This window comes from Athene noctua, chromosome 9 (genome assembly GCF_965140245.1).
Source record: "Athene noctua chromosome 9, bAthNoc1.hap1.1, whole genome shotgun sequence".
NCBI classification, from domain to species: domain Eukaryota; kingdom Metazoa; phylum Chordata; class Aves; order Strigiformes; family Strigidae; genus Athene; species Athene noctua.
The window spans coordinates 17,044,283-17,066,791 of NC_134045.1; the positions used below are offsets into that span (position 1 = coordinate 17,044,283).

A 22,509-nucleotide genomic window follows, 5' to 3' on the forward strand; every position below is an offset into this window, starting at 1 on the left:
CTGGTCTCTTCTTTATCTAATAAATGTTGATACAAATCAGACAAAAACACGCCAAGGACTGACCCTGACACATACAACCTGGAAGAGGTTAGAACAGAGAAGGAGCTAATTCTGCAATGAGGCAGTGAGCAAGAAATGGGGGAGCATAAGTGGAGAATGAAAGGAGTGGGCTAGAGGGTGAGATGAGACATGTTTTACTTCTGAAGCAGGGCTACACTTTCTTTTACTTGGAGTTAAAAAAATTAAAGACTTCAAGGCTAATGGTCCGTCTTTAGTGGAAATATGTTAGTACCTCTGGGTCCAGAACACAACTACAGGGACAACAGGGGTGAACAACAGTGGAAGAACAGAGTGATGATCCTGCCTGCTGACTATTATGTACACTGCAATAGAGAAAATCTTGGTTTTCAGTTGTCATCATTATAATTGAGGACGTTTTAAAGCCATGACAGTTTTGTGCTTGGATTTGATGTTTCAAGTATGTTAAATACCTAGAAATTGTTACTGTGACCAGTCCTGACATACCAGAGATTCTGATATGTATTTGCGCACTTAGAAAGGGAAAAAAAGAATTGAACAAGTTGGGAATACAGGTCATTTTAGTATTGAAAACGGATGAAAAGGTTTTTTTTAGTTGGACACAGAATACAATTCTTCAGGTTTCATAGCTCAAGTTAAAATCCTCAAATTTTACAGTGCTGAAGTAAGAATGAAAACTGGGTTTTGAAGTAAGCTTTAAAACTGGAGCGTTAGTTTAGGGAGGCTTTAACCAGAGTTTCTGCCAAGGTAGTTTTCTGTGTGTTATTATATGTTATATAATAACTTTATAGTCCTTTATGTAAGATTTAAAATTAAGTTCCTCATTCAAACATAACCATTTCAGATGCCCTACAGATGTGCCAAGTGTTCATACCTTTTTCCCCTCTCCAAAACTGTATCTCTTTTCTGCAATGAGAAAGCCTGCCTTCTCAGTGGATTTCAGTTTTAGAGTGGGGGGGGTCTACTGATCTGTAAACCAGCTTCAAATTCTCAGCAGAAGTTAAGTGGTTGCACAGGAAAGAGATGATACAAAAAAGCAGCAAAGTTTGCAAACTGACTACTGACTCTGCATGGCCACCAGGTGATGATGACATTACCAGCATTTCAGAAGTGACTGTGTGAGTTGTCACAGCCTTTGCAAAAGTCTCCATGAAAATACCTCAAAATACCAACACTACCTTTTTTAGCAGCATTTGGAGAGAGCAGTGACGCAGTGTGTGCAGTTTCAGAGCCTGTTTTAAGACCATTAGGCAGTAACCTACCCCTCTTGACACATACCTAACCCCCTCATTTCTGTACATAAATGCACTCTGCCATTCTGGGCAGATGTGGAGGCAGCTTGATTTGCCTCAAACTGGAAGGAGAATGGGGAAATGAATAATGAACAGAACTGAAAATAAACCCCCATTGGGACATTCTAATATAAAGTCAATAGCCTGTGAGAGAAGGGGAGGGAGCTGTCATCTTAGGTGAAGCCTGCACAAAGCAATAGATGGGGGAAGAAGGAGGAGGGAAGTACAGCTTTCCAAAATGCTGTGATTTCCTGTGCCAATTTATCTTTAAAAATTAATGGAAAAGGATGGCATATCAGGTATCTTGTTGGAAGGCAACAGCTGAGTGGATGGGGTCTTCCTTACATTTAGGTTCATATACATTTCAAGATGCCCTGAATTTTGTTATTTTCTCTCTCAACTGGAAGTGCCTTTGTAAAACTTTTTTGTGCAAAAGTACATGGAAGATAGTATTGCTGTATTTTGCCTCTGCTGCTAAGACAGTTAGGTAGCAGTTAGGATCTATGTGGATATTTGCATGTATATCAGTACACCAAACTTACAACAAATGGGAAGTTTTAGGCTGATCCCAAATGAGTTTGTTTCCTTCCTTGTGCTCCTGGATGCAGAGCTAGAACTGAACTCAAGCTCTCTTCTTCAAAGCAAAAGCACTAATCCCACAACTTGATCTGCCCCAATAAATGTTTAAAATTTCTGCACAAAAAAAAAGAAACTACTCCCAAAAAGGGACAGAAAGACAGTGGTACCCCTGTCTCTTTTCTAGTAAAGAATCAATATTCATTCAGCATGGAAAAAACACAGATCTCCTAGAAAAGCTGTCCAGTGGAGGAGCAAGGGTCCTTCCCTGCACAGGCCATGTGAACTCAAGTCTCCTCAGATCAGAGCCATGCACAGCCAATCCAGAGATCCAGGAAAAAGAGAACTGGCACCTACTCTTTGATCTCTCCCCATCTGGAAGTATTGAGAAAATTCAACCTAACCAACCAAACCCAGCTTCTGAAGTGAATATACTGGAGGGGAAAAAAAAAAACCTAATTTGATACTGGAGATGGCAGCACCACTTGCATCCCAGCTAGCACTGCCCTTGCCTCCCTCCAGGAGCTGTGGGGCAGAGCCCAACCTGCCCAGGCATGCAAGAGCCAGCAAGTGCACCCTGGGGTGCGAGTCAGGCACCTACCAAGAGGCTGCTAGTTATTAGCAAAGCCTTGCCGTGGGGCAGGCTGGCAGAGGCACCTGATGCTTACCTCGCAGTGATAGCACTCCACATGGTAGTCTTTGTCCATTGACACCACTCGAATGGTCTCCTCAGAGCCCTGTTGGGGAAGCAGAGAGAACATAAGAGTGAGCTTTTAAGTGGCGTTTTCTCAATCTTCTTTCAGTGCCCAATCTATCACTTTTGAGAGCTGTTTCCCTGGGGCATCCCCTCTTACTCCTGAGAGCTGAGCTCTACGACCACTGAAGGTATTGTCCCCTGGTACTCAGCACTGCACCACTGGTTGTGCTGTTTAGCAGCAGTGTGGGTGTCTGACATAACTAAGCTGTAGAGGTCATTTGGGAAGTGTAGCCAACACTTCATCCTCAAGGGACAAGCCAGTCTTCAAATAAAACAATTTTCCAGGGGCACCCAGGATCTAAATGACTTACTTGCTTGGGTTACTTTTTCTTGTAGACATCCTGGCCTGAGTTTTCCAGAACTTGTAGTCCCCTCAAACCATCTGCTGCACAGCTATTTTGCACATGCACGTGTCACTGTATGTACCCCATAAGGAATTACATACCAGTCCGGCAGGTAATTATGTGCCCAGGCCAAAACCTCAGCATGAGGGTGTTGTGTAATTCCTGGCTGAGCCTCAGGCCCTGCACAGCAGCCCATACCCTTCTTGTAACCTCACACACTCTTTCTCTGATCCATGCTGAAGCCTCTGAAGACAGAGCTCATTAAATTTGTTGCCTTGCATTGTTTCCAGTTCCAGGTGTGGTTAGAGCATCAGATATGACGTACACTATGTCTGAGAAGCTGTGGGCATGTTAGTACCTGCACTGCTACACTGCTAGACTTGAACTAACCTAAGATACCTCCATGGGAAAGAACGTGTAGTCCCTCCTGCTAGCCATGAGATGAGTCAGCAGTAGGACTGCCTTTCTTTTTTCTTTCTTTCTTTTTTAAAAAAGTAATTTTGTAGGACAATGCAGCAAAATTTACATAGGGGTTTTCTCACATCCCATCACCAGGACAAGCTGTTCAGGCCCAGCCTTTATAAGGTTTTTAATTATGTGAGAGCTGGTCATTTAACAGAAATAACGATGACAAATGAGGGTAAGGTGCAGAGTGATGGAGGTGGGCATGCTTAGAGGCTCTAGCCACAGGCTTTACTGGGGCACAGCAGCATACAGGATGCAAACTCTGGCTCTATAACCATGACAAGAGGAAAAGGAGGGAGGCACTGAGGCCCTTGCTTTACAAATAAGCTGGTCAGTGACCTCAGCAATGGGAACTTACTTAGAGGGTCCTGCACCCACTAGAGTATAAGGGAGCACCACTGCAGGCAGGCAGAAAAGGCATGTCTTAATGCAGAAGTCTTGTCATGCTAACTATACTGTCAGGATAGGCTGAGGTTGCAAGCAGGTCATTCACCTGGCTTCCCTTTTAGCCAACTGCCGGCTTTTCCACCCCTTTACACACTTTCACTTCATTGCCACCTCAGGAGGACAGACTGTGTGGCCTCTTCACAGGGTCAGGGTAACCCTCAGATGTCTTTACAAGTTTGGGCATCTTAACAGATCCACATCAGAAACGCAAACATTGCAGACAAGGAAAATTACTACTTGAGCTAATGGGAGATTCTAAAAATAAACAGGGCTTTACTTATTGGGTTGTTCTTGGAGCCCCAGTCAGGGCTTTCAATTAAATGAGATTTATAACAGCATAATTAAGACCTGGAAAGCACCCTAAAGATACAAAGTACTATGCTGCATAAGTAGTATGATTATTACAACCTCTGGGAATGTTTGGGAGTGACATTATTGCTGAACTGTGTTTAATTTAGTATCTGACATCGTATAGATTCTGGAAGAGGGAGAAAACACAGCTAATGTGTTTTTAGAAAGAGTTCATACGCCAACAACTGCTTTCTCTAAAGAGTCAGTGCATGTTAACATGTACCTGTGCTGGTAGGATCGGCTGGTTACAGGAAGCGCATTTTGGTGCAAAAACCCTAGGGTGCAAGAAGAAAGTGTTCACATCACATTTAAAGCTTTTTTAAAAAGTAGAACCAAGAGAGGTATTCTAACCATGCCTTGTTTTTAGCAAAATGTAGATCCACAGGATTTGAAACACCTCTAAATGTTTGCTGATATTCAGGGAAAAGGGGATTTGGAAAAGGCAGATTTATCCCAGCTTTATTACTCAGATCTTCCTGACCTCTAGGCATAGTGAATCCAGCCCTTTTCCCACATATGCTCTTTCTCTTACCTCCCTTTACTCATAAAGTCATTCAAATTCTTCCAGAGACTCACCGCTTTGACTGCAAAGCAGCTCCCACCTTGGGGACTATCACTATCTGATGTCAGGAAGATATAACCTACTAAGTAGGAGAGGAGCTGATCTTGTCTAGGATCTACTTAAACCAAATGCATCAACTGCTCTTATTATCCACAGCTGAATTTTACAACAATCACTGGGCCAACATCCACTCTATCCTTGTAACATGGTCAGCTTGGTACCAACAGGTTTGAGTTCAGAGTGTTTTACTGTGATGGATAAGCTGAGTTATTGGTTGACTGAAGCTAAGAGTGTTCATGTTGCCTTTGAGCAGGAGCAGAAAGGAATCCAAAAGCAATCACTTAAACCAAACCACAAAGCTTTTTGTCAGGTGAGGCTAAAATCCACTAGCTGCCAAATTACATGTCTACTATCCAGTCTAGGTTAACCTAACTTACGTGCACCAGTGTCATGCATTACCGGAACTTTGACTCTTAGAAACAGCCAGCAGAACCTACTGTTACTTGCAGAATTATCCTGATCTAATTAATATTGAAAGCCCTGAAAGATGTAGAGATACGGCCACCAGAGAAGTACATCCTCTGACACAACTTGATTTTCAACCTCACCTGGCCACTGTATACCACAGTGGGCCCATGAAGTGACCTTTAATACAACTGTAAAATACTTTACAAATGCAACAAGCAAGAGCAGCACTTCAGGGACATCTAAGCAAACAGGAATGACCCTTTTTATCTGCTACAAGGCTTATAACTGTACCAATAATTTAACTACTATAATTTTTCCAAGCACACAATCAATTTGCACACTTACGTATGGTAGTCTTTGACACAGTAAATATTGTTTTCCACATCTACAGTGAAAGGGACTCCATCCAAGCACTCATTACACACCACGCAGCGGAAGCAGCCAGGATGGTATGACTTTCCAAGGGCCTGTAAGATCTTAAGGGGCAAACAGCAAAATAAGTGGATGCATGATTACACGAGGTCCGTCATCCGTTCCCCCCCCCCCCCGCTGTATCTGATTCTTAATAATGACAGTGAGAAAAGCGCTTCAGGATGAAATTACCACTCTGCAGATCTGTCAGCAAGGGGCCTTTTAAAACAATCAACTTGCTTATTTCAGTGGGTTTCAGTAGGCTCCAAATAAAGAGGAAGAACTGTGAAAATCAGGCTAACGCCCATAAGCCTTAGCTCTGCAGGGCCAATACTGCCAACAGAAATTAAAAACAGCTTCAGAGGCCATTTCTTGGAAAATCTGTTGCAGCCAAATACAAGTTACTGGGATACAGTGTTAATTCACAAAACTTAACAGGCTCTAACAAACAGAATCCAAAGCAGTCATTACTCAAAAAGTAAAATAACAAAACAAGCAAATAAATAGGTGTCCCTTTGTTAATTAAAGATTCTCATCCACCACAGTTACTGACAAGTTATCACTCAGTCACAGGGGCCCACTGGTTTCTGTTAAAATTCCACCTGTATCCATGTGTTTGGATACAGATCCATCCATCTGCCCAGGCTTTTCCCATGCTGACCTTCCCCTACTGCATTTTAAACGTTTCACAACCTGACACAGCCTCAGCTATATTGCTACAGAGCTGATCCCCGCCCTCCCGGCATCCTTGTATGTAACACTCAGCGTTGCACCGGGACATCAAGGAGGGGGCAGACAAACCCACCAACAAGCCTTTGGGAAGAGTGAGCCATAGTATCACCTTCAGGCAGCTCTCAACAGGTTACATAGCACCAATTGCATACATTTCAGGTATAAGAAACACCTTTGGAAGGTGATTTCAAAAGGTATCTGCTATCAGCAGGGCTCAGCTTGGAGCTGTTAATAAGCTGGAGATGACAAATCTCCACAGGCCAAGTGCTCATGGTCCTGTAGATGATTCTATGAATAAAGATCAAATCAACAGGAAATAAGAAGTGGCACCTGGGAAGAATGAACAAAGTCAATTTAATTTAACCTTTTTTTCCCCTGCTAATGAAGCCCTATAGCTCTCTGTTCAGTAAGTGGCATCAGACCCCATCTGGTTTGCAATCCTGTTCCTAGCCAGAAACTACTTGTCTCCATGCGTGTGTGGCTGTCTAGGCAGCTACACAACACACACAGTCAGCCTGGCGTGTGGCTGTGCAGGGTAACACAGGCAGTCGGCCTGGCGTGGCTGTGCAGGGTAACACAGGCAGTTGGCATGGCTGTGCAGGGTAACACAGGCAGTCAGCCTAGTGTGTGGCTGTGCAGGGTAACACAGGCAGTCAGCCTAGTGTGTGGCTGTGCAGGGTAACACAGGCAGTCGGCCTGGTGTGTGGGTGTGCAGGGTAACACAGGCAGTCAGCCTAGTGTGTGGCTGTGCAGGGTAACACAGGCAGTCAGCCTAGTGTGTGGCTGTGCAGGGTAACACAGGCAGTCAGCCTGGTGTGTGGCTGTGCAGGGTAACACAGGCAGTCAGCCTGGTGTGTGGCTGTGCAGGGTAACACAGGCAGTCAGCCTGGTATGTGGCTGTGCAGGGTAACACAGGCAGTCGGCCTGGCGTGGCTGTGCAGGGTAACACAGGCAGTCAGCCTGGTGTGTGGCTGTGCAGGGTAACACAGGCAGTCAGCCTGGTGTGTGGCTGTGCAGGGTAACACAGGCAGTCGGCCTGGTGTGTGGCTGTGCAGGGTAACACAGGCAGTCGGCCTGGTGTGTGGCTGTGCAGGGTAACACAGGCAGTCGGCCTGGTGTGTGGCTGTGCAGGGTAACACAGGCAGTCGGCCTGGTGTGTGGCTGTGCAGGGTAACACAGGCAGTCGGCCTGGCGTGGCTGTGCAGGGTAACACAGGCAGTCGGCCTGGTGTGTGGCTGTGCAGGGTAACACAGGCAGTCAGCCTGGTGTGTGGCTGTGCAGGGTAACACAGGCAGTTGGCATGGCTGTGCAGGGTAACACAGGCAGTCAGCCTAGTGTGTGGCTGTGCAGGGTAACACAGGCAGTCAGCCTAGTGTGTGGCTGTGCAGGGTAACACAGGCAGTCAGCCTGGTGTGTGGCTGTGCAGGGTAACACAGGCAGTCAGCCTGGTGTGTGGCTGTGCAGGGTAACACAGGCAGTCAGCCTGGTGTGTGGCTGTGCAGGGTAACACAGGCAGTCGGCCTGGCGTGGCTGTGCAGGGTAACACAGGCAGTCAGCCTGGTGTGTGGCTGTGCAGGGTAACACAGGCAGTCAGCCTGGTGTGTGGCTGTGCAGGGTAACACAGGCAGTCGGCCTGGTGTGTGGCTGTGCAGGGTAACACAGGCAGTCAGCCTGGTGTGTGGCTGTGCAGGGTAACACAGGCAGTCAGCCTGGTGTGTGGCTGTGCAGGGTAACACAGGCAGTCGGCCTGGCGTGGCTGTGCAGGGTAACACAGGCAGTCAGCCTGGTGTGTGGCTGTGCAGGGTAACACAGGCAGTCAGCCTGGTGTGTGGCTGTGCAGGGTAACACAGGCAGTCGGCCTGGTGTGTGGCTGTGCAGGGTAACACAGGCAGTCGGCCTGGTGTGTGGCTGTGCAGGGTAACACAGGCAGTCGGCCTGGTGTGTGGCTGTGCAGGGTAACACAGGCAGTCAGCCTGGTGTGTGGCTGTGCAGGGTAACACAGGCAGTCGGCCTGGCGTGGCTGTGCAGGGTAACACAGGCAGTCGGCCTGGTGTGTGGCTGTGCAGGGTAACACAGGCAGTCAGCCTGGTGTGTGGCTGTGCAGGGTAACACAGGCAGTCGGCCTGGCGTGGCTGTGCAGGGTAACACAGGCAGTCGGCCTGGCGTGGCTGTGCAGGGTAACACAGGCAGTCGGCCTGGTGTGTGGCTGTGCAGGGTAACACAGGCAGTCGGCCTAGTGTGTGGCTGTGCAGGGTAACACAGGCAGTCGGCCTGGCGTGGCTGTGCAGGGTAACACAGGCAGTCGGCCTGGCGTGGCTGTGCAGGGTAACACAGGCAGTCGGCCTGGCGTGGCTGTGCAGGGTAACACAGGCAGTCGGCCTGGCGTGGCTGTGCAGGGTAACACAGGCAGTCGGCCTGGCGTGGCTGTGCAGGGTAACACAGGCAGTCGGCCTGGTGTGTGGCTGTGCAGGGTAACACAGGCAGTCGGCCTAGTGTGGCTGTGCAGGGTAACACAGGCAGTCGGCCTGGCGTGGCTGTGCAGACACCCCTTTGCACAGGGCAACCCCTCACTCAGCTGCACTTCCAGCCCTGAACAGCTTCAGCGCTCTGCTCCTCAGCTGTGCGCGGGCACCACTGCTGGCTAGGCACAAGCCTTGTCTGTGCGCTCTCAGGGAGGAACACGGAGGAATTAGCCAAATAAGACTGCTTAATTCCTGGAGCTGTTTCCTTTTGTCAGAACACACTTGCTGATGAGAGAAAGGCAGACAAGCACCTGCCAAGCTTCCAGCTACTGAGCTCCACCAAGGAGATATTATGGACCCGTGCCTGGGATTCTGCAATTAAGGGCCAGCTCAAAGCATGCAAGTCAGGATACCCCCTCCCCCTCCCAGCATGACACAACTCTAGAAATTTGCTCTTGGGCTAAAACGAACAATATCCTTGTCCAACCAGTGGTGCCAGGATATGAGCCAGAATCCTCATTAATGAAGTCTCCATTCCAGCTTCTACTGAACCTCAGTTTGCAACGCAATAGCTACTTCTATTAGGCATACTGAGGTTAATACACATTTTAAAACGAGGAAAATAGATCTACTACACAATCTGCACTTCTTCAATGTGCAAGCCACTTCATTTTGTTTGGGAATTCCTGCTTAGGAAAAACAGATTAAATTCTTCCTACTTTCACTCAGTGAAACAGCGCCAGCAGTATCTGGTCCAACCCATAGCCCTTTGATATTTTTATTAGAAAAGTAACTCTGCTGGCTCCCTACAAATCCCAACAGCGATAATGCATTTTAACTGATGTGGAGCAAGTGGCAGAAGGTAAATAAAGCAAGTCACAGAGCAGGCAACAAGCCTCAAGACTACTGATAATGTCCCTCTCTAGCCCAGATTCCATCCACTTGACAGAGCTCTTGTGGTTCTACTGTCTTACAGAGCACAGCCTATTTTCCTTTACCATGTTCTCATACAAAGCTGTGCTGCAGTTTCCTCCTTTAGCATTAAAATCCTATTTATCTTTTTTTTTTAAAAAAACCTGGCATGTGGCAGAATAACAGCCTCCCATGATCTCAGGTAGAAAAGAAGCCCTACTTACTGTATTTAATATGAATATTTTTGTTTATTTACTGCCTCTGTTTCGAAAATTACCTTGACAGCAGTGAAGACAATGATAGTCTGACTAGGGAAAAAGCACAATGTCTCACAACATGCTACCCAAAGCATGTGAAAAGCAAGCTACCCCGCAGTTAGGAATTTAGGTCTCTTACCATTTCCATTATGAGGTGTCCACAAACAAAGCACTTGTCCGCTGTTTGCTGAAAACCTGAATACTGTTCAAATGACAGAAAAGAAAGGATTATTAGTAGCCATTCCTCTAGCTGCAGAAATACCTTTTAAGTGAATGCTGTGCTATTTTCCAGCCTGTGCTGTATATGATCGCAAACTACAGAATAGGTTTGGGAGACAGTGACTTGGAAGCCTTCGCTCTGCTCTTGCAGCATGCTCAGATACCAGCTTGGCCTTACAATCTACTGCAAGATTTCCATTGAGATTTCCAATGTAACAATACTATTTTAAGTTTGATTTTTATTCTTGAAGCCTATTTGGTGAGTTTGCGCTTGGTGTGCTACAATTAGCTTGAATTCACTCTTTTGGTGGTTGTTGTTGGGGAAGTAAACAACGTAAGATTTACTTCCTGCTCAAATTAGTGACCAGATGCTTACTGACCTCAGATTTTAGACCTACATTTCAGTCAGTGCTATATGCAAGCTAGAAAAATGAGGACAGGCCCAAGGAGGATTTAGGTGCTTCATGGATACCAAGCTTTTTATCCAGGGAAGAATCTAAAAGTCCAGTCGAAGAAGCTTGGGCTCCCTGCACAATGTGGGCAACAGTAGGCTCCCTCAGAAAGATGATACACACACCAGCTGTCAGCCCATGCTCCAGCCTGAGGAGAAAAACAGGAAGGCTGGGCAGGCCTGGCAGCACAATCCTCTCAGGTTCAGTGCCTGGGGCATGACAGCGGAGAGATACTTTGCCCGCTGGGGACCAAAGCTCTGTGTTCCCTGCCCAAGTGTTTTTGACCTTACTTTGTACTTGCATCCCCAAAGTGGATACTGTTTCAGATGCCAAAAGCTGTCTTTAGCCTTACGTTTAGAGGTACATAAAAAAATATCAAGGTTATCAGGCCAAGATGACTGACCTACCAAGCAACTACCCTACAGGCAAGAGGCATTATGCCTGGAGAACTCCAGCCATGTAATTCTGAAACTAGTATTTGCAGTGACCGAACTTTACCCTCATCCACTGCAGTCCCATATAAGCAAAGTGCTGCGTGTGCACCGTTTCCTGCCAGAGGGAAGGGGAGCCCAGTTATTTGTATGGTATTGCACAGCAGTGCTGATTTCTGCAATTAAGGTTGTAGCAGAGCTCACCTGAACTGTACTTTAGCTGCACAAGATAAAAAACAAGGAATGGGGAGGATGAGTGTAAACTGGACTCTTCTCCCAGAGTACAGGTTAATTGGTTAAGGCATCTAATGCATCCTCAGAGGCTCAGCCCAACAGAGCTTACAGCTTGCTCCACTCCTCGCCTTGATTTAGTGGGGATTAACTGTCTCCTCACTTCAAAAGCCAGTGGGTCCCAGCCTAGAGCTGCCATATGTTTTCCTTTTTATCGGTGTGAGTGGATTACGTGTTATTTCAGATCAATAGGTTGGAGACAAAATTATTGTTGCTACGCAACGAAGTGATTATGAAGGAAAAGGTCTTGCAGACACACTGATGGGCCCAGGAAGTCAGTAAATGATGGTACGGCAGCTTGTCACAGCTCCAAATTCACTACACACTAGCAGCTCATGAAATCCTGAGAAACTCTGAAACTTCATCAAAAGAGACCAAGGTGTTGAGAAACAAATACAGAGCTGGGCAGTCTTAACCGTCTATTTCTGCAAAATACTGGTTTTTTGCTTTTTTCTTCTTTTTATTGATGCAGAAAAAAGGCCTTACTGCTTGAGATGCTTCTTGGCTGCATTGCATCTGAGTAACCATCCAGCTAGACTATTTCCTAAGGTTGTGAACTTGAGGGTTACTGGAAACAGGTGGGTAGATCCTAGTGGCACAGACAGCAGAGGATTAACAATAGTACAAGCCCAGCTAATTCTAAAATCCTGCTGGAATGAATTTACCAGTACCATATGGCTGTCATTTGATAAGGAATGCAAAGGAGCATTTACCCAGCTATTGATTACAAGGGAACATTATTGCCCAATAACAGAATGGCCTAGTGGTCAGATTAATGTCATTTATTGCTAACTAGATTGTCATAAATTACACTGCTTGCCAGAAAGAAAGGTTTTGCTGACACAAAATCACTCTTTATATGACTAACCCTGTTAAATTAAAATCATGATTTGTTTTTAACAAGAGAATTGTTATTTGTCAAACACATCCAGAACTGGATTACCCAATTAAGAAGGCTTTGCAAAATGGCAGTAAGTCTAATAGCAGTGATGAAATATTTCATGGGCTTGAGGAGCTGTCCTTTACCACTACACTATTCTCTTTTCTGATCACAGTATCAATCTGAGGCAAACTGGAGACCTGATTCAGAGAGATTAGGATTTTGGATACAGCTCTACTTGTGCTTTAAATCTATTTGGACTGGAAAGGAATAACAGCCTTGGATCCCAGCAGCACCATTTTCTACATGATGGTAGTACTGTGGACACTGCTGTTTAAAGGTAAACAATAAATTACTTTCTCTACATTTTTGTAGCTCACCTGTCAACTTCTGCTTTCCAGTGCTTGTTCTTAATTTGGAGAGTTCAAACAGGACTGTTGGTGCTAAATTTTCAATTTTAGAAGCAAGAGTTTACAAATGAAGCCTTAAAATACTAATTAAAATTGGCAACCTCTGTCTTTGAAGCACTTGATTATTATTAACCTTCACAAATCTTGTGTGTGCAATGAGAGAGAAGTTTTGACTTGCTCCAGACTGCATGTAAGGCAGAATGGCGTCTTTATTATCTCTCACCACACCCAGGAGCCTCCCCAATGGTGGGTTCCCAGCATGGCTGGGTGAAAGAACCACTGGTCCCCCAGACCTTGTGAACTAGGTAACTGCAAAAGAAGAGGAGATTATGTTCTACAGACTTGTAGCCTCTTTTAAGACTGACATAGAGGAGGGAAAAGAGCTTTTGTGTGCACACCAGCCCTCCCTCACAATCTGAGGACGTGAAAAACAGATTGAGCTGAAACAGTGAAATAATAAGAGGCTGATATGCAAGACCCCAATGGAGAAGCCAAATCACAGCTATGCTTCTGTACACATGGTATTTTATACACACAATTTCAATCAGGATGTAAGTACTGGGCTCATTTCTAGTCTTACTCTGTAAGGGGTTTGCATGTGCCAGGTTTTTTAAAAAAAATAATAATTTGTTGGCAGACCAGTAAGATGATGTAAATACAGGCCAATCTCAAACTAGACAGCAATGTTCGTAAGTCTACAGACAGTCTGTACCCAGGACAAATAAGCATGATTTTGAACTTTCCCGAACATTCATTATAGATGCTCATTAAACATATACAAAAACATTGAAAGAAGTTGTTATAAAAAGAACAGCTCTGAAATTCAAAGCTGAAAATGAAGTGTTACCCTTTACTCTCACTTCTGTGACTTAGAAATAAGATACTAGTTACCAGGAGCAAAGAAAACAAGTGCATGTTGAAGAGCGGGCATATTATTTTTCCAGATTTCTTAGTTTGGTCCCAACTCTTCTCCTGTATTTACCTTGTCCTTGACTTCTCTCCCAGGACAATAAAATCTCACTTTATGTGCATGAATCAAGAGTTTGTAATCAAGCTCCCCAATGATACTTATATAAAATAAGACTCTGGGAAACTAAATAAACCTTGAGAAATATGTTAATTATGTTAGAAATAAAGAGTAAAAATAAAGTAGAAGATTTGCCTGGCTGAACTTTTCTTTTGTTTGCTGTCCAATATACTTTGATTATCAAACAGGCAAAAAAAAAATCTCTAATGATTCTGTCTAAGAGTCTTTGTTTCAATGTAAGAGGAAAACAAGTCCCCTTCTGTCCTGAATATTTAGGCCTGTTAGTGTCCTCCTGTGATAATCTTGGGGTTTATAACTCTTCTGTCTAATGTGCAATATATCCAAAAGAAATTAACAATGAATTTTGAGCATATAATGAACAATTATGCATGGAGGATAATCCCACCAAGTACTATGAGAAACAATTTCTCCTGTCTGCCCTCAGTGCTGTAACCAATCTTGGTTGTCTACACAGGGTCTTTTAAAGTTTGATGTTCTCATCATGATTTTCAAAAGAAAAACATTCAGAAAATAGCATGCCTGAAAAAGGCTTCAGGACCCAAAGTTTCTACCTTAGGCAATGTCAGATCTTTGAAAAGACATGTCGCTTCTCCTCCGCATGCCTAACCGTGCCCAAGGAGAGGCTGATGCACTTCCCTGCTGTTATGCACTCAACAAAACAAAACCTTCCTCCTGGAAACAGACCCTGGAATCTCATTCAGGCCCATTTTCTTCTTTGATGAGGATGTTCAAAACCTGCTAAAGGTTTGTGCAAGCAGATCAAGTGGGTTACATTTCAGTAGGTGTGGCAGTTGCTGCCCCGGTAATGGTATGAAGCCGTAAAAACTACAATTCACTGTTACAGCACTGCGAAGTCACTGAACGTGCTTGAGATTCCTACTCTTTTATGCTTTAAGGGCTTTTGAGAGGGATGATCGGGAGTTTTTGCCAAAATGCTTCAGGCATTTAATTCTGAAAACTAATTTCTGAATTGGGTGCTATGCTAATAATGTATTCCAACCCCAGGCTGCCTGTAATCCCTCACAGACTCTCTTCTCCTTGGTTTCCCATTAGCAGAGCATCTGTCTTCTCGCTGCTTTATTGTTTGCTCTCTGCATGGGACCCTCAGTACACGGGACACAACAATGCAAGAAATTCATGGGATCACGTTAAGAGAGGGAGAAAATATCAAATTTGGTTTCATGCAGATGGGGTTTTGTTGTTGTTAGGGTTTTGTGTGGTTTTTTTTACACAGATATTTAAATGCAGTGATTAAACTGAACTGAACAAAACAGGGCCTTCTCAAGCACAAAGATACAGAGCCCCATGGCAGGTGGCAGAGATTAAACTGAAGGAAAATAGTCCAGAAATTTACTCTTCATCTCACTGAAACCTTTCATATATCCTGTGGCTTCTCCCTGTCTTGCTGCCAGTGAGGAAACGCTACTGCAGCAGCTTATCTTCTTGCTTCTGAGTTTCTACTTTGTCATGTTTCAAGGACATGGGTAGGGCAAGAAGGGACTTCGTGTTCTGCACAGACTTAACAGTTGGTCTGGCTACACACAAAACTCTGCCAAAAATCAGGACTTCAGCGGGTAGCTAACTCTACATTAGCAGTCAGGCATTTTATAGCTGCTGAGAAGGGCATAGCCATTTACTTCCTAGAGAGCCTACAGAGACCCATATGTGAGAACTCACCAAAGCTACTTTCTTTCTCATTAATTAAGAACCAGTAATGATTTTCTTAACTAAATCTTCCTTAAACAAACTCCTGTGGTAGCTTTGCACAGTGACAAGGATCAAGTAAAAAGCCTGAAGCAACAACTTTAACTCTGCATTCTATCTTATAGCCCAGAATCTATTAACTTGATTCACATTATACAGCACTTCATATTGCACAGTGCTATACTCTTGCTGTGGGTTATTTTACTGTCACTGCTACCATCTATTATGTACACTGCGAAAGAAACTGTCTACATTAGAAAATATCTTCCTGGAAAAATATCTGGATTTTATTCAAAACAGTTGTTGAAAGATTTCAATTCAAAACATAATAGCATCTAATACCAATGTTTACTACAGAAGAGGAAACACACCACTTTCTCACATGTTTTTTTCCTAACTCTCCCATAGAAAAAAATTAATGCTGTCTGCTTACAAGTGTTTGGCAGGAGTCACACATAATTAGAAAGAGCTCTAGTTCTTTTAAGTGTGCTTCAGTTATTGTAATTTACTTTTCAATGTAATATTAAGAAAAATTGGATAATCTGACTTTTTGGATCACCATCTCAAGAGGAAATAGGGGAGTGACTATCTGGCATGAAACCAACTGGACTTTGCAACAAGCTCTTCAAAACATTCCACCAGCAAATGTAAAGTACGGGATAGTTGCAAAAGCTAGTCCATAGTGATACACCTCAGAAAAAAAACCCCATCTTTGTCTTGCCTTGTCTATTTTTTCATGGCCCAGAGAATGATTTCTGTGACCCATTTAACAATCTGTAACCCCGTTCAGGAAATGTTGAGCATCCTTTTAGTGAATACAACCTTACACACTGACATTTCAACACATTATGTTTATCTACATCATCACCTGGGTACTGCTCTTTATAAACTTGAAGGATTTTGGTGGACTCCAGTCCTGTTTCAAAACACCAGTTTTCTTCAGTTTACAGACCTGCAGTTTGGCATGCCATGCAGTGTTCGCAGCACTAACCCTCAGTTTCTCAGCCCTGGTGCCAACATTTTTATATGGGCCCTAGCTTTAAAAACCTGTCCTCTGGGATGGATTCCTGGGAGAAAATCCAGACACACCCCCCCCCCCCCCCCCCCCCAAGTCAATGTGACTTCTGCCACTAGCTTCAATGGACTTGTAACTTCTTGATCGGAGAGACAGCACTACAGAACTGTGTTGCAATGACAGGTGAACCCAAACTGCCAGCTCTACACGCTCTTCATGCTGATCTACATTCAAGTCAAAGTGCAGAGGCCAATCAATATTCAACTATCCCTAGATATTTTGAAATTTTAATTTGAAGCTCATCTGTAGGTTTGATGCAACACTTCAATTCCAAATACCCCAATTAATCATTGCTACTGTCAAATTTGTTCATAAAATAAAACCAGGACCACTGGCACACTACAAACTTAGGAAAAACTAAGGAAGGAAAGTATTCAAAATTTTTTGGCAGGGAGGGGCTGGAGCGAGACACACACACAAGTAACAACATGAACTTCACTCCTTCATGCGCCAATTACAGTAACATGCTATAATCTGTTTGCCTTTGTTTTCAGTGACAGTATTTGGGAGTACAGCAATGCTGGGCATTCATGATGCCTCTGGAACTTGAAAGCACCTCCTGGTCTAGCCTAGAGTCACCAGCATCTTGAAAATGCTCACAGATTTCCTTACACTTCTGTACATCAGGAACATTGCAGCAAATCCCTTTCCAAGCTTTGATGCCATCATTCTGTTAAACATATCAATAAACACCCATGTCTGTCTGTTCTCTGACTGAAGTATGTATTTTAAAAGCAAGACTCCTAAATAGAACATCCTCACAGTTATCTAGAACTGCATTTGCTTTGTCATTCCCATTAGATATGAAATGGACATGAGCTGCAACTTTAATCATTCACCTTGTCAATCAAGTCTATTTTTTCTGAGTCTCATTTAGCAGCAATGGGCTTTCTGACTAATGCACTAGTCCCAGTGCTCACCTCCCAAGGGGGATCTCCAAACATTTATACTCAGCGAGATGGAAAATCAAACCTCTGACTCCAGCTGACACCAGCTTCCATTACACTAAATAAAAACTATCTTCTTAGGGCCCCAGCAAATGGGACAGACCATTTCCCACACTGCCTGCCTTGGAAAACAGCAGGCACAGAAAGTGAGAAGAACAGCCTCGTTAGTATTAATATTTACACTGCAGTCATATCCAGGGGCCCAAATTAGGGTAAGGGTCTTGTGTTTGGTGCATCAGGAGTTGGAGGTGCAAGCTCTGCTCTCATGAACTGCCAATCATCCAGCTAGTCCTCCACCAATATCCTATCCCTTTTCCCCCATGAAAGGCTGACCATTTCCATTTGTCACCTCCCTACCAGTCTTTCACACCCTGATCATTTTGCATTTTTTAAATCATTGAGAGTTTTACAGTTGTGGATACAAGAGGAGGCTCTCTCTGTATGATCTTGGTAGCCAACTTTTGCATTGTGGTGGCCAGCTGCAGAGCAGAGGCTACAGCTGTAAGAAGGAAGATAAGGTAGGAAGATAAGAATCATAAACCCCAGTAGACTGAGTGGAGAGAAGGCGGCAGACCTGCGAGGCAGCCTGCGGGGCTGCAAGGCACAGCTCTGTTGGGGCTGTGGGCTGCTTGCCCTCCTGCCACAGCCTCAGCCCTTGGCTCTCCCTGGCAGGAGGGAACGAGGCCAGGGCAGGGAGCTGCGGAGGCACCAACCATCACAGAGGTGGGCCACCCTCCGGGCCGAGGAGGGCAGAAAGGGACACCCAAAGGCCTCTTGGAGGCATGCAATGCACTAAGTCTCTCTTTATGGTTGGCATAGGCAAAATGAAATTTTTAGAGCCTTTCTCTCTGAGGATTTATGGGCAAAGTGACAGATCTTCTTCTAGTCTTACTCACTGAAATGGATGAACAGCTTTAGATGAAACTTTCTAGAACTAATGACAGCAAAGTTAGCCCGAGGCAGAAACCTGGTGTGAAGAAGTTCAGCCTAAATGATGAAATTTGGCAAAGTTATAAGACAGTGAAAGAGATAGTCTTAAAAGGGGAAGTTTGGGATGACCTTGATGCTATGCACTGCAGCTTGTGGTGTCTGTAATAGGTTATTTCCAGAGCATCTGAGTGTCTTCCAGTAGTGCATTAAGCAATGTAACTAACATCTGTCACGAGGTTCATTTTCCCTCTCATCTACTCCCTGGAGGGAAATTCTCTCATTTCTTAACCTCTACTGGACCCCCACTCAATAATGTTCATTACCTCAAGAGAAAAAGGAAAAACCTATCAAAAAGGAAAAAAAAAGAAAAAAAAAAGAGAGAGAGATAATAGATCTAAGATTCAGGCTGCTTTGGTGACATTTTAGAAGTCTTTTTTGCCAAGAAAAACAGTAATTTCTTTTAAATTTCTTTACAAGATATTTAAGCATTGACAAGGAAAGACAAATGAAAATTATTGAGCTATTTTTCCTTCATCCATGATTGTGCAGCAATTTATCAACAAAATGGAACAAGAACATCTGACTGGGATTATTTATTACACAGCAAGGCATTTATTTTTTGCTCACTTCACCAGGAACAGTGTCCCTGTTATGGCTAGTTAGCCATCTGTGTCCTAAGAGCTTTCAGGGAAGGATTAAACTGTCATTTGTTTTATTTCCTTTCATGAAATAACTATCCTAACAGGGCTGAGCCAAGACTTGGATATTGCTGGACTTGCTACCTTAAGGTGGCATGAAAAAGAATAACTGGATCTTCCCTGGAGCTAAAGCCAAGCCATGAAGAGTTTGGGGTTTTGGTTTTGTTCTTTTTACTCCTTACACTCAGTAACATCCAGTATCACCACTGAAGTGCCCCTACTGGAAATTGTATAATTAGGCAATCTTTACACCATGCTTTGGCAGAGGTGGAACGATCTGTGGATTTTTAAAAAAATAAAAATCTGATTCATTCACTACATTCAGCCAATATGGCTTGGGTTTAAGGACTGAGACAATTTGCAGCTCATCAGGGCTGGAATCAGGAGGCTGACAAAAATAAACAAAGGAAAAGGCATGCCATGTCCTCCAGGTGCTAAGGGTTTACCAGCCCTCACCCCTCCATTCGCAACCCCACACAGAAGGCCAGCACTGTTCTCGGGAGGATGACCACGGCTTGTGGCATCCCTTCCCCATCTACAACTCCGCAAGTGCATCTAAAAACTTCTAGCACTTCTTCCCTGGAAAGAATGAGCAAAATAAGCCGCCTGATTTAGAGAAAGATAATCTGTGCCCTCAGTAAGAGCACACATGTGGGAAAACTATTTGCTAGAAGAATGTACCTTACGGCTATTGCCAAAGGTTTTGATGGGTGTATCTGCGCTCTGGATGGCTTTATGGCTGTGCAGTGGAAATTGCTCATAATGAATAACATCTACATTTCTCTAACACCTTTCTTTCATCCAGAAATCAAAAGCACTTTTCAAAGAGAGGGCCAGATTTTGAATGCTTGATGCTAGCAGCCCCTCATGTCATGCTTTTATGGACTGATCTTTTTGAAACAACTTGGTAGCCAAAGCTCTCTGGCACTGGCTATGCTTTAAGTGACAACTGAGCTCTCTTAAAAAATGTGACGCACACAGCATTTCACTGCTTAAAGTGCAACTGCCTCTGGGGTGGAAGAGACACCCCCCGGAGCCCCTGGCACTAGTGCTGTCCTGAACCCTGAAGGGGACAGTTTAGCCAGGGACAGCAAGCCCTGCTCTTCAACAGGGGCCAGCGTTTATAAGGATCAGACAACGGTTTTTGTCAAGGTCTGGGCTTCAAGGACCATACATAATATTGCAGTGAATTCCATGTATCACCTTTGATAGAAACAGCTGATCTGACTTGAGTGAGTGCAAGCTAAAGAACCAGGTATCATGTATGAGCCATCAGCTACAGCTCTGGAGACGCTGCTCCAGCTGGAGCCGTTCTGACAGAAAACAGCATATTGCAGGAGAATTAAAATACCGACATCTATAGGATGTTAAACATTTCTAACAGTTGTGATGAGAAGAAACCCATAAATAATATCTATTCTTCCCTAAAAGTTCCTACATTAACTGGTTCACAGCAAGAACCAGTTCAGCTTTTCTGCCCAGTGTTCATGTGCTATTTACTGCAGTCCCGAAGTGGAACTTACTGCAGCCCCTGTGTCTTGGCTGGACTGGCTTGAAGGACATCCCCAGTATGATGCCAGGGATGATGGGGAAGAAGTACCTGCAGCAAATTAATGGAATACACAGAAGTAGCAGTGGGGATAGACAGAGATCTGCAGGAATTACAGCCCTCAGCTCTGCCCCACGCTGCCTGCTGAGGGTGGGAAGGGGATGGGTAGCAGGGAGGCTTCAGCCCACTACCACTCCTGCTCCCCATTTGCAAGTCAGCTGCTTCCCATCAGCATGCCTCTTGCTGGGAGGGCAAACGAGGGGCTCATTCAGACCACTGTTGCTTTAGCTGGACTGTGAGCGATGAAATATCCACTCCTCACATCTGTCCCTGGCAATCCATGGAAAGCTCATCCTGCTCCTGCAAGCCTAACCATGTACACACAAGCCCCTCCAATTCAGTTATTACATGGATTTCACCAACAACCCCAACATGACAGTATCTCCTACTCAAATTTTCTGAAGCTGCTCTACTTTCTAATTCCTGTTATGATTGTGTCATATTTGAACTAACCTGGTCACAAGCTGTGGAGTTGCAACTCCACAGAGCTGTGACCAGGCTCCTATACTTACAGGAGTATCTTTCTCCTGATCAGTTCCCAGGCAAACAAAAGCCAAGGAAGAGCGAGGACACCAACAGAAGACAGTGTTTTCTTAGTAACTGTAACATCCGTAGACTGCCTCCATTTACCTCCCCAAATTAAAATAATCTTTCTCTTACACTCCTACTTAAGAATGAGACCAGAATGCGATCCACTTTGCTTCTGACTGCCTGAAAGAGGCTGCAACAAGCTAGAAGACAAGTCTCCCAGTGCAAGAACGGTCTAAGGTAGGAGCTGTACTCCCACTACTGCTATAGGACAGGGCAGAGGCTTGCAGAGACGGAGGCGGCACGTACATCTGTGGAGACCTGCGAACAACTCGACAGACTGCTGCAATGCACAGCAGCTCCTGCAGCGCTGCTGGTGCTCCCTCCTTGGCCTGCGATGCTGCATGGCAGTGGTCAGCTGACAAGAGTGCAAGATCAGCCTAATTCACACTCAAGCAAAGTTTTAATGACCCAATTCCCCAACCCCATCTTTAACTTCCCTAATATCCCACTACCAAACTGTCAGCAGGGAATCTGTAAGATTGAATCTATGGATTGAAAACATCTCTTTTTAGAGAGGACTGGGGTTTCCAATTGGTTAGGAGCAAGACCTGAGACTATGAAGCAGTTAAAATGATTTCCTTGTTAATTGCTACTTTGCAGCCTTTTTCTCAGACTTTGAGAAAAGCTTTGAGCTTTTTCTGTCCACAGAACTCTAAAATAGGCCAAGTTCATTTATTTTATTAGGGAAACAAGACAATTTCTGGTATTCTTACTATGACATTTGCTCAGGGGAAGCTGAGAGAAGTTGAAATAACTTTCTGAGAAGCAGCTGGCTTAACACAGGCAGGGATGTCAGAATTTGATTTCTTTTGCTGACTTACACAGCAGTGAGTTCTCTGTTCTGCTTCTTGCCCATCCCTCTGTCCTACTGGGAATCTGCTAAAACACACCTGTGGGAGGTTTGGGCTTTTAAATCTGTGCCTTTAATGTCCCAACAGTTCCCTAACTTGCAGAAGGTTTATTCCTATCAGGTCCTTAACCTCAGTTTTCTTGTGAAAAATCATTGCAAGTGTCTCCCTTCAGAAGCCTACTACAGAACATGTCTTAAGAACTGAAGAGGTGTTCCTCCCCCTCTCCTTGAAAACTGAATGTTATCCAAAAGATTGAGATTTTTAGATATAAAATTCTCATGTTTAGGCTGACATCACA

General features: G+C 44.4%; 1 protein-coding gene across 2 annotated transcripts in view; it reads right to left on the minus strand.

The window, feature by feature from the left end:
• The window catches only part of WTIP (WT1 interacting protein), a 97,371-nt gene that overhangs the window by 14,595 nt on the left and 60,267 nt on the right, over window positions 1-22,509 (minus strand). For both annotated transcript variants that reach the window (XR_012634220.1, XM_074913553.1), the window contains exons 4-7: window positions 10,215-10,277; window positions 5,647-5,777; window positions 4,495-4,546; window positions 2,576-2,644 (exon numbers count right to left, since the gene is read on the minus strand). Coding sequence is in view for 1 of the 2 variants with exons in the window: in XM_074913553.1 (XP_074769654.1) it covers window positions 2,576-2,644; window positions 4,495-4,546; window positions 5,647-5,777; window positions 10,215-10,277 (315 nt within the window). In the remaining variant the exon portion in view is untranslated. The remainder of the gene's footprint in view (window positions 1-2,575; window positions 2,645-4,494; window positions 4,547-5,646; window positions 5,778-10,214; window positions 10,278-22,509) is intronic.